Below are 12914 nucleotides of genomic sequence, written 5' to 3'. Positions count from 1 at the left end.
AGCCATAAAAAAGGATGAGTTTGTGTCCTTTGTAGGGACATGGATGCAGCTGGAAACCATCATTCTCAGCAAACTATCACAAGAACAGAAAACCAGATACCGCATGTTCTCACTCATAGGTGGGAATTGAACAATGAGATCACTTGGATACAGGAAGGGAAACATCACACACCGGGTTGTATTGTGGGGAGGGGGGAGGGGAGAGGGATAGCATTAGGAGATATACCTAATGTAAATGACGAGTTAATGGGTGCAGCACACCAACATGGCACATGTATATATATGTAACAAACCTGCACAACCATTTTGTTACTTATAAATCATTCAGCTTTATCCTTCATCTTGTTAAATGCTGGCAGTTATGTAGCACCATGGTTTGATCTCTTAAAGTTATTGATGGGGTAGATTATTTGTACTAGTATGAGTGGCTTCCTAAACAAGCTCCAGTCTGAGTATGCTCATGGGTGAAAGTCTAAGGCCTGTAACTCCCAACGTAGAATCTACCCACCCTCACAGTCCTAGGTACCTGTGGTTCTTATTTCTACAGCCTTACAATATACCTCCAGGCATATTAGAGGAAGCAGGGGACTGTGGGTAGGTTTTATGATAATAACTTTGTACCACTTAGTAAAGCCAAGGCCTCTGGCCTGTTCTCTGGCTGGTCATTGGGAGGGAAGGACAGGTCCTAAAGCTAGAAGCATCATGCAGGTGGGATACTTGATGCTATACAACATTACTGGCACCTTGGGCCCTAGCTTAGGCCCCTGGGTACCACTGTAATGCTCAGGTTGCTGGGGCCATACTGTAAAATATCATCGGATTCATTCACAGTTGACTCCCTGACTCATTTCTATCAGCTGCTCACTTTGGTGACTAGCCTTGGATGACCTAGGAAGCATGTACTGATGTGGGAAAAGTATGGACTCCCTTGGAGAGACAGAGTGTGTGTGTACTGATGGTGTGTGCTGTATGGGTGATATGGGGAAAGAATCTTCACGCAGTCTCAGAGAAGATTCCAAATAATGTATGTTTTCAGGGGTAGTCAAATGACTTAATTTTGTGATGGGAATTCTGTAGTATGCAGTAGAATGATTTGGCAGATATAAGCTGATAGTTTCATTCATTCTTTACAAGACTGGTTTTCCTAATTTCCTATATTTTGATTTCCTAATTAATTGCTTCTTGCTGTGATTTGTATAAACTTCTCATTTCAAGCTTTTTACACTGTTCACGTCTGTGTTGCCCAAACTTGACAATGTCCCTCAGAGCTACCTTTATCTCTTTTTCTGTCTCCAAATCCAGGAAAATGTCACAAATGATTAGATATTTTATTATCTAGATAAAATATCTAGTCAACAATTTTATTTTAAAGTATTTCAAAATACAAAAGTTATCAAAAAGCTGAATATTTACAATTATGTCATAGGTTACTATTAAGTGTGCAGAGGATAGAGTGTGTGAGACTTTGAAGAGGAAATATACAAAGTACAATAAACAGCAAGGTTACACGTCATCGTTTTGCCACTGTACGGAAGTGGGGAGTGCCGACCTGGAGAGGTCACTGTTGGTTCATTTCCCTGTATCCAGAAAGGACTGTCTCTTAAATCCACCAGGGGAGGAAACAGCTTCCTGTGGAAAATGCTGTCTTCTCAGGAGCATTGTATCTAGAAAGGACAAACAGAACACATGCCTCTAGAAGTGTTTCAAATAATGGCTAGCATTTAGTAATAAAGCCAAACATATTAAAAAGAATTTTTTTTTGCCCATTTCTAGAATGTGGAACAGGAAACATTCAAGTTGGAAATCTCTAGTCTGTAATCTGCATCAAGTTTTGGTACTAGCCTTGCCAACTGACTCAAATTGTGTGGGCAAGCTCTTGAGCCTTTGTAATGAAGTAAGGATGCTGATAACAGCCACCTCACTGGGAAGAACGAATGCAAAGTGCTCAGAAATTAATTTGTAGGAAAAATTTTCCTGAAATTAAAGTTATATTTGTTTAAAAGCCAGTGAACAACAGCTTCAACCAGTATTCACTGTATAAGGATGCTTACAGTGACAGTGTGTGTGTGTGTGTGTGTCTTTTTTTTTTTTTTCTCCTAGGAGATGGGGTCTTGTTACATTGCCCAGGCTGGATTACTGTGGCTCTTCATAGGCATGAACATAGTCTCCTAGAGCCCTGAACTCCTGGGCTCAAGTGATCCTCACGCCTCAGCCTCCTGAGTAGCTGGGACTAGGAGCACAGGCTCTGTGCCTGGCTATAGGACAGTGCACAGTCATAACTCAGTGAAGACATACTGCAAGGAGCTATGATGTACCATGGTCTGGTTCCTTGAAGTTTTCTGTAAAGCAGTATCTAATGCCGTGATAGTGTGTGGAGAGGTTCTGTGGTTGTTTTTTAAAAATACAAAGTTCCACTTGCAGTTTAATCTTCCCATAGATAACAGTTAGAAACTTGTGACAAAATCTGAATTTTTTTTTGTCTTTAGAAGGCCAGGAATGGTCGCTCACACCTGTAATCCCAACACTTTGGGAGGCTGAGGTGAGAGGATCACTTGAGTCCAGGAGTTCAAGACCAGCCTGGGCAACATAGTGAGACTCCATCTCTTTAAAAAAAAAAAAAAAAAAGGTGGCACGTGCCTGTAGTCCTAGCTACCTGGAAGGCTGAGGCAGGAAGGTCATTTGAGCCCAGGAGTTTGAGGCTGCAGTGAACGATTATTGTGGCCCTGCACCCCAGCCCAGGCAACAGAGGGAGACCCCGTCTCAAAAAAAAAAAAAAAAAAAAAAAAAAGAAGGTCAGTGAGCTAGAATATAGATCAAAACTACCCAATATGAACAGAGAAAAAAGAGGAAAGAACTTTAGTGACTTTAGATATCAAGTAGTCACAGATATTACTGGAGTTCCAGAATGACAAGATAGAAAGGGATAGAGAAAGTATTTGAAGAAATAATGGCTCAAAATGTCCCAATTGAGGAAAAAATATACAGATTCAAGAATTCTAGGAAATCCTAAGTTAAAAAAATTTAAAAACCACATCCAGGCAAGTATAGTCAAAATTCTGGAAACCAAAAATAAAGAATGCCTTGAATGTAGCCACAAAGAAACCAGTAAACTCAAGGGAACAATGAAGTTTGATATTGGAGACAATTGTGAAAGTGCTTTAAGAAAACCTCAGAATTGCATATCAAGCTAAAATATCCTCAAAAATGAAGGAAAATAAAGAGAAGAAGTCACCAGCAAACCTGTACATGTAAGAAATGTCAAAGGAAGTACTTCAGGCTGAAAGGAAATAATACCATATGGAAACTTGGATTCAGGCAAGAATAACATGGAAATTATAAATGTGGGTAAATGTAAAGCTACATTGTATTTTTTTCTTTATAATTTCCTTTAAAAAGACACAACTAAAGAAAAATATCATTATATCAGGATTTAGAATGTGTACATATGTATATTTGTGTGTGTGTGTGTATATATATATAATAGGATATTAATCAAGTACAAAATTTTGCAAAGACATAGGTAAAAAATAGAAGAATCAAATGAAATACGAAAAAATATTTAGTCAAATAGAAGGCAAGACAAGAGGAACTGAACAAAAAGTGGATAGGACAAATAAAAAGCAAGTAACAAAATTGTAGACCTAAATTCAGCCTTATAACACTCGAAAAAAAAGAATCACAACAGAGGAAAACTGCAAACCAGTATCCCTCATGAACACTGACACAATATTCTCAATATATTAGCAAAATAATCCAGCATTAGGATAATACATTATGATCAAGTGAGTTTATATCCAGAATAAAAGTTGGCTTTCACACTTGAAAATCAATATAACTTACCATATAAATGGATTAAAGGGGAAAAGCCATATCATCTCAATTGATAGAAAAAAAGCATTTGACAAAATCTGTCACCTAGTAAACTAGAAAGAAACTTCCACAATTTGTTAGGAGACTCTGAAAAACCTTACATCACGATAGTGAAATACTAAATGCCTTCCTCCAACACTGAGAACAAGACAAGGATGTTGACTGTACTATTATACAACATTGTAGAGGAGGTCCTAGCCAGTGCATATAAGAAGAAAAATAAAAGTTAGTTATAAAGATTGGAAAGATGAGTACATTTTTTGTTTATTTGTAAATGACTACACAGAAAATCTGAAGGATTCTACAGTACAACTACTAGACATAAGTCAATTTAGAAAGGTTACAGGATGCAAGGTCAATATATAAAAATTAACTGCACTTTCCTATGTAAACAATTAGGAAATGAAAAAAAATAAATTTCATTTAGTATTAAAATCTCCCCAAATTATTTAGAAATAAATTTAACGAAAGACTTCTTTATTCAAAACTGCAAAATAGACCGGGCACGGTGGCTCACACCTGTAATCCCAGCACTTTGGGAGGCTGAGGCAGGTGGATCACCTTAAGTCAGGAGTCCCAGACCAGCCTGGCCAACGTGGTGAAACCGCGTCTCTACTAAAAATACAAAAATTAGCTGGACATGGTGGTGGGCGCCTGTAATCCTAGCTACTCGAGGGGCTGAGGCAGGAGAATGGCTTGAACCTGGAAGGCAGAGGTTGCAGTGAGCCGAGATTGCACCATTGTACTCTGGCCTGGGTGACAAGAGTTGAAACTCCATCTCAAAAACAAACAAAAAACCCTGCAAAATAGTGATGAGTAATTGAAAAAGATCTAAATAAATGTAGAGATATACCATATTCATAGACTGGCAGACTGTTGTTAAAGATGTCAGTTCTCAAAATGATCTACAGAATCAATGTAACTGTTGTAATAGGCAGAATTCTAGGATGGTCCCTAAATTTCCCATACCCAGTGATACTTATCCTGTGTAATACCTTCCTCTTGAGTGTGGGCAGGGCTTGTGATATGATGTGATAATAACCATATTAGGTTTAATTATATGATAGAGATGAAGGAATTTTGCAGATGTAGTTAAGGTCCCAATCAATGGACTCTGAATTATCAAAAGAGAGTTTGTCATGGGCTTCACTAATCAGGTGAACCCTTTATAATAGGGTCCAGACTTTCCTTGAAGGGAGAGATTGTAAATATGAGAGATGATCTTACACTGGACTTGAAGCAGTTTCATGTTGTGGGGAGGGTCACATGTCAGGAAACTGCCTGTAGGAGCTAAGGGCTTCAGTCCTCTGACCATAAAGATCAGAATCTTCCCCCACCATCCCCAAAGAAAACAAAACCCAACAGACTAGAAAAAGACTTCAGATAAGATCGAAGCTCCAACCAACACTATGATTATAGCCTTGTGAGACCCTGAAGAGAAGACTCAGCTAAGCCATACCTAGACTACTGACCCATAACCATAGAAATTGTGAGATAATAAATGTGTGTTGTTTTAAGATGCTAAATTTGTGATAATTTGTTACATAGCAACAAAATTAATACAAGTCCCAATCATAATTTGAGCAGGTTTCTTAAACAGAATTTGAGAAACTGATTTTAAAATTGTCTACAAAGATAGAATAACAGCCAAAACAATCTTAAAAAAAAAAAATGACAAATTGGAGGATCCACAATACCTGACTTTAAGAGATTCTATAAAGCCACAGTAATCAAAATAGTGTAGTATTAAAATAAGGGAGAAGCACGTCAATGCCAAAGAAGAGAGGGTCCAGAAATAGGCCCACATTTTATATCTATTTGAGGGGAAGAAAATCCAACCCTTCCTCACACTGGAAACAAAAATTATTTCAAGATAAATTGCAGATCTAGAGCTTCTAGAAGAAAACAGGAAAATGTTTCTGACTTGTTAGTAGGCAATATATATATATAAACACACACATATATATTTAGGACAAAGAAGGCAACCATAAAATTTCAAATTTAAAAATTAATGAATTATAATTCATCAAAATCAAAACCTGCTCATCAAAAGACACCATTCAGAAAAACAAATGGGAAGCCACAGCGTGTGATATTTGCAAAATATATGTGACAAAGAATACATACATAAAAAACTTAGAACTCAAATAGACAATAATCCAGTGTCAATGAGGAAAATTTGTCTTTTCGGCAAATTCTGCCAGGTCAGCTGGATATCTACATGCAAAAGAAGGAAGCTGGATCCCTATCTCACACCAGACACAAAAACTAAGTGGATCAAAGACCTAAATGTAAGAGTAATAACTACAAAACTTCTAGAAGGAAACAGGTACAAATCTTCATGACTTTGGAGATGGGGTCTTGCTATGTTGCCTAGGCTGGTCTTGAACTCCTGGACTCAAGCAATCCTGACTCAGCCTCCTGAGTATCTGGGATAACAGGTGCATGCCACTGTGTCCAGTTTACACAATAGTTGATTGGCTGGTTAGTTTTTTGAGACAAAGGGGCTCGCTCAATCTGTTGCCCAGGCTGGAGTACAGTGGCTTGATCATAGCTCACTTCAGCCTCAGCCTCCTGGGCTCAAGTGATCTCCTGCCTCAGCCTCCCAAGCAACGGGGACTACAGGTGTATGCCACCATACCTGGCTAATTATTTTATTTTATTTTTGTAGGGACACTGTCTCACTGTGTTGCCCAGGCTGGTCTCGAACTTCTGAGCTCAAGTGATCCTACCACTCTGGCCTCCCAAAGCATTGGGATTATAAGCATGAGCCACTGTGCCCAGCCTGGCAATGGTTTTTGATACAATACCAAAAGCATAAGCAACCAAAGGGCAGGGGGAACCAAACAGATAAATTGGACTTCATCAAAATAAAATACTTGTGCATGAAACAATGCTATCAGGGTCGAGCATGGTGGCTCATGCCTGTAGTCCCAGCACTTTGGGAGGCCGAGGTAGGATTGTTTGAGCCCAGGAGTTCGAGACCAACCTGCGCAATGTGGCAAGACCCTGCCTCTATTAAAAAACAAAAAGGATCAAGAAAGGGGAAAAAAAACCCCACAAGAAAATACTTCCAAATCATATATGATACAGAACTTATATCTAGAACAGATAAAGAACTCTTAGAACTGAACAATAAAAAGACAAACACCCAGCTGGGTGCAGTGGCTCATGCCTGTAATCCCAGCACTTTGGGAGGTTGAGGCTGGCAAATCACATGAAGTCAGGAGTTCGAGACCAGCCTGGCCAACATGGTGAAACCCACCCGTCTCTACTAAAAATATAAAAGTTAGCCGAGCGTGGTGGCACATGCCCGTAGTCCGAGCTACTCAGGGGCTAAGGCATGAGCATCACCAGAATCTGGGAGGCGGAGGTTGCAGTGAGCCGAGATCATGCCACTGCACTCTAGCCTAGGCAACAGAGCAAGATTCTGTCTAAAAAAAAAAAAAGGCAGACAACAGCTGTTGGCAGGGATGTGGAGTGGAGAGCCGAATGCTTTTGTGCAGCTGGTGGGAATGTAAGAGGGTGCAATTGCTGTGGAAAACATTTTGGAGTGGTCAGGTAAGGGCAAGAAGGCCGGTGGGGCTGCAACATGGTGAGTAATCAGACCTGAGGCAGGAGGAGAAGGTTGGGCCTGTTCATGGGCAGCCTTGGAGGCTCTTTGTTTCTGCAGGTGCAATCAAAAGCCAAGAGAACCATGAACCAGATATACTGGAGATAGCCTGAAAGCCCTTGCTCATGGGGGCTAAGGGTGGGAGGAATCTAGATAACATGTAGGGTTTCTGTCCTGTCCAACTGGTTGGATGGAGCTGCCGCTTCCTGAGGAAGGGAAAACAGAGAGGTTGTGGGGTGAATCTCGACTCCTGTTTAACCAGGCTAAGTGTGAGATGCCGTGTCAGAGGTGAATTACTTTCACTTCTCCCTTTGGTAAAAGAATATCCTGAGTTTTGGCAGGGCTTTTGGCTTCTCAATTAAAGACTACATTTCCCTGTCTTCCTCTGCAGTATGTGTGGCCACGAGTAAGTGCTTCCAATGGAATGAAGTAGAAGGAATATGTGCAGCTTCCATGTGACAAAATGGGACTTGGAAAGAAAAGAAATGGAGATTATTTCCAAATCTCTGGAAGCCAACATTTTACAATATATTCTCCTGAATTATATCACAGACCCTAAAAAACAAAACAAAACAAAACAAAACAAAACCTTTTATTAGCTGACTCTAGTTTTAATGGCGCGATTAAAAAGAGCCCTGTGAGATTTGAAAAAATCTGGTCTAGTCGGAATGATGCTGCTTGGCCAAATAACCTTTGTATGGAGACAATAATGCTTGCGTTTTAGCATTAAAAAAAAACACATCAAAAGGTGGTTGTCAGATTGTTCAAATCTGGCAAGTTCCATGATGCACTAAAAGGAGTTGATACCGATACACAGTAAAAAGCTGCATGCGACCAGGCGTGGTGGCTCAAGCCTGTAATCCCAGCACTTTGGGAGGCCGAGACAGGTGGATCACAAGGTCAGGAGATTGAGACCATCCGGGCTAACATGGTGAAACCCCATCTCTACTAAAAAATATTAAAAAACTAGCCGGGCGAGGTGGCGGGTGCCTATAGTCCCAGTTACTTGGGAGGCTGAGGCAGGAGAATGGCATAAACCCGGGAGGCGGAGCTTGCAGTGAGCCGAGATCTGGCCACTACACTCCAGCCTGGGTGACAGAGTGAGACTCCGTCTCAAAAAAAAAAAAAGCTGCATGCACGCTGTGGACCCTTGCGCCCAGAAGGCACATGGGTGCTCTGCCACTCACCTGCACATGCCGCTCACAGTTCCTCCTCCGTTCGCAGGTACTGGGTACAGTCTGAAATCTTTTTCAGTTGAGCAGCGTTTAATCTTTCTGAACACATAGGACATGTGCTTTCAGTGTTTAGCATGCTGATTAGGGGAGGGAAAGACAGAGTAAATTAAATATGTAACATTCCTTTAGCTTTGGGTTACTCTAATGAGAAAGACAACTACTTTCTGTCTACACCTCCTAATACATGTCCACCATGCAATTTGAGAATCAGAACTATTGAGTCTCATGCAAGATCCTCTTTAAGGATAATATTCTCAAAGACAATTTGAGTCTTTAGAGATCCTTAGGAACACAAATAAACAGAAGGATGCTTCAGAACAAAAGAAGTAGAATGAAAGGCCTGTGTCTGGACAAATCTGTGAGACTCGGTGACATGATGCACACTTACATCTTCAATTCGGAGTACAGAGCAGGGAAGTCACAATGTGGACACACTGTCCAGTCATCTTTCAACATGTGTCGACCCTGGAAACGGTATGTTTAAGAGTTAAATTCATCTTTGTTTTAAAAACTCCCACTGTTATTCAATTTTTTTTTTTTTTTTTTGAGACAGAATCTTGCTTTGTTGACCAGGCTGGAGTGCAGTGGTGCAATCTCAGCTCACTGCAACCTCCACCTCCTGGATTCAAGCGATTCTTCTGCCTCAGACTCCCATGCAGCTGGGACTACAGGAGCATGCCACCATGCCCAGCTAATTTTCATGTTTTTAGTAGAGACAGGGTTTTACCATGTTGGCCAGGCTGGTCTTGAACTCTTGACCTCAAGTGATCCACCCACCTCGGCCTCCCAAAGTGTTAGGATTACAGGTGTGAGCCACTGCGCCCTGCCTGTTATTCAATTATAATAATTGAACTCCAGTTATAAGTCAGACCTCTAAATTATAAAATCATTGCTATTTCACACAGGTGGGTAACAGATGACATTAAAAGGACTAAAGGTAGGTTTTTGCTTATCAGATTCCTATTTAAAGGAAGAATAATCTTCAATTTTGTGATATCATTACCTGAATTTAGTTTTCTTTAAAATAAAGCTTAAATTAGTTCAGTGAATTACAAATAAACTGATATGTTAAAGTTCTCTGACACTAGATCTCAATATTATAATAATGAAAACTACTGCTTATTAAGTGCTGCAGCCTGCCAGGATGCCACCAAGGCTTCACATGTTAGCTCATCAGTCTGTGGTTGGTGTTGCTGCAGAGGATTGAGCCTGGGACAGTCTGATCCCCGAGTCTGCGCTATTCAGCCCTGCAGTGATAGTGCCTCCACTATTATTATTTGCTTTGAATATCACCTTTAACTGTATTGACCACGAAATAAAATGCCAGATGTTGCAGGAAATTTGAGGGATAAGATTATTTTAAAAGTGAAGAAAATATTGACATATTCAAATGGGTTACAAATATATATGCAAAGAAAGGGAAATTACTATAAAGGAACTCACTGTTGCAATGCAATATGGGATACTGTTTTTACATCCAGGACAGAGGAGTTCACACTCTGGGAGAAGAAATTTGCAGAATGGACATGGAGTCATGGCCTCTTCTATCTCAGATGTATCGGGTCTCCTGTGAGGAAGAATCATGTCAATTAAAAATACCGTTTTATTCATGTACCGGGGAGGGCAAAGAGAAAGCATATTTGGAAAACCAGGGGCACGTGACACACCTACTTCATAGTCAGACTCTGGGCTTAGAGAGATACTTACAAGCTCACACTAGCCCTTGATCCACTCCAGGGAGGAGGAAGACTACTTAGGATTGGTTAGGTTCTAGGGTGTTACATGGGCCACCTTTGGGAACCGGAGTTCATAGCACATTCAACGGCAGAAAGCACGGGTAGGTCTTGTGGTCTTCTCTCTTCCTGTGCTACTGGAGTGGTGAGCTTGGTATTTATCCTCTGTCTCTCTCTTTTGTGTAACAGAAGTGGTAAAAGCTATACCAGCACTGTCCAATAGAACTGTCTGTGACAATGGAAATGTTCGGATTCTGTGCTGTCTAATATGGTAGCCATGAGCCACATTTGAACACTTGAAATACGGGTAGTGTGAAGAACTAAGTTTTAACTTTTATTCCATTTTAATTAAATTTAAATAGCCACATATGGCTAGCAGATACCATACTGGACCACATAGCTATAAACCATTTGTGCATGGGGCGAGAATGACTAGCATCTCCTCCCAGCCAGAGCCTCAGCTAGTGTGATTCTATGCTGCGGGGGTAAATATGATCTTGCATTTTCTAGTTACCTTCTCCCCACCCCATTCTCCATGCTAGCAGGTATTTTGGGTCAGAGTGATTTGGTCTGAAGCTACTTAGGCTTAAAAAAAGGAGTATTCCACGTACTCCTATCCACCTTAGAGCTCTCTGCCATGAGGGTGGCTCCCAAGTCCAGCTACCAGTGAAGTGTCATTTGCTTCCATTTGTCATTACCAATCCTAGTCTTCTCCCTGGGCTAAGGTCTGGGTCAAGACTCAGGGACCTGGGTCTCATCATAATGTAATGAACAGGAACCCCAAATGTCATCACTCCTCTGAATAAGTGGTTGTTTAGAATTACTCCATGACTGCAATGACTTTTTTCTTTTCCAAATGCAAGGGCTACTTTTTCCTAGTTTTCCTTTAGAAAAAGCAGGCTACTGACGCTTTCTGAAGCGAGGACATGCCTAAGGGCTTTTGGGGCTGCATAGGATTTGGAAATGGGGTCTCTGCTGGCAGTGGGCCCTGTGAGTAGGAAGTTCCCACAGAGAATGCCCACGATTTTCTATCCCTCTTTGGCAGACGTAGTTCGCTGCTTCTCTCCATCTCCTTGCCAGCAGAACTTTGTTTCCACTTAGCAGCCTTAAGTGCTGTGAGGCAGAGTACTGGCCACGGAGGTGAAAACTGAAGGTCCTGAGGATGGTGCCTTCCTGAGCAAAAAGGAGAAGATCCCTTTGACTTCTCATTTCCCTACTTCTTCCTGCCTGGAATGAAGACATGGTGTCTGCGGGTGTGGCAGATGTCTTGCCACATGGAAACCTCTATGCTATGGATGGCAAAGCTGGAAGATAGGAGGATCTGGGTCTGGTGGCATCAAGGCACAGTGACACCAGCCCTGGACTGTGATGCCTTGTGTATGAGTCAAATAAATACTGACTTGGTCAAGCTGCTGTTAGGTTTTCTGCTGCTTGGGGCTGAATATAATCCTAATTGCTATGCCCGCCTTTTTTTTTTTTTTTTTTTTGACATGGAGTCTCACTCTGTTGCCCAGGCTGGAGTGCAATGGCACAATCTTGGCTCACTGCAAACTCCGCCTCCAAGGTTCAAGCGATTCTCCTGCCCCAGCCTCCTGAGTAGCTGGGACTACAGGTGTGCGCTACCAGGCCCAGCCAATTTTTGTATTTTTAGTAGAGATGGGGTTTCATCATATCGGCCAGGCTGGTCTTGAACTCCTGACCTCAAGTGACTTGTCCACCTCAGCCTCCCAAAGTGTTGGGATTATAGGCGTGAGCCACTGCACCTGGCTCCCCGCTGTTTTCTTATCGAACCTGCACATTGGCAGCTACATTTTGGGAAATACCTTTGAGAAATGTGATTAGATAGCAGAAATAGCTGTCTCTGCCTACCTGACCATTCCCTCGATCTTCTTTTTGTATTTGGCATCTATTTTGCTGCGGTATTCAGGCCTCATCAACATAGCTGCGAAGCTGAAAGCAGAGTTCTTCAGGCCTGCCCTGTGACACTCAATCACAGTTGACGTCAGGATTGGTACAATGTCTGCAAGAGAAAATGGGAGAGCAGTAAGGGCACAGTGTCTCCTGTCCTCAGTGATACAGGCGGGACTCCACCCTGGTTCTGTAGGAAAACAGGGTCATAGCCTCTGAACTTTGCTTTTTCTGCAAAGAACCAGATATGATCTGTTTAATGAGGAAAGTACGTAGCCATGGGGTCAGGCTAACTGCCCATCAATTGCTTTTCCTTTGATTACACCATGTCTGCCTTGTAACGCTGGGACCTGCATCCTTTGAGGCAACACTTCCATGAGTTTCCTTTCACACCTCTTAGATATATTTTTTTGCATCTGACAGGACTACTGATAAAAGCATTAGGGGGATTAATGACTTTAGGCACTAATCTCTCTGCAGGCATCAAATTCTTTCTTCAGGACAGATACCCAGAATTACTGGCTCAAAAACAGGACCTTTTAAAAAATACTCTTA

General features: G+C 41.4%; 1 protein-coding gene across 1 annotated transcript in view; it reads right to left on the bottom strand.

Moving 5' to 3' along the window:
* Positions 1-1347: 1347 nt before the first annotated feature.
* The window catches only part of WDR19 (WD repeat domain 19), an 87325-nt gene continuing 75758 nt past the window's right edge, over positions 1348-12914 (bottom strand). Inside the window, exons 30-34 of the mRNA XM_017883743.1 lie at positions 12321-12471; positions 10162-10285; positions 9107-9183; positions 8671-8795; positions 1348-1664 (exon numbers count right to left, since the gene is read on the bottom strand). Of these exons, the coding sequence (XP_017739232.1) occupies positions 8684-8795; positions 9107-9183; positions 10162-10285; positions 12321-12471 (464 nt within the window). The 3' untranslated portion in view covers positions 1348-1664; positions 8671-8683. The remainder of the gene's footprint in view (positions 1665-8670; positions 8796-9106; positions 9184-10161; positions 10286-12320; positions 12472-12914) is intronic.

This window comes from Rhinopithecus bieti, unplaced genomic scaffold (assembly GCF_001698545.2).
Source record: "Rhinopithecus bieti isolate Rb0 unplaced genomic scaffold, ASM169854v2 scaffold_13349, whole genome shotgun sequence".
Classification (NCBI taxonomy): domain Eukaryota; kingdom Metazoa; phylum Chordata; class Mammalia; order Primates; family Cercopithecidae; genus Rhinopithecus; species Rhinopithecus bieti.
This window is presented reverse-complemented; position numbering and strand designations above follow the sequence as displayed.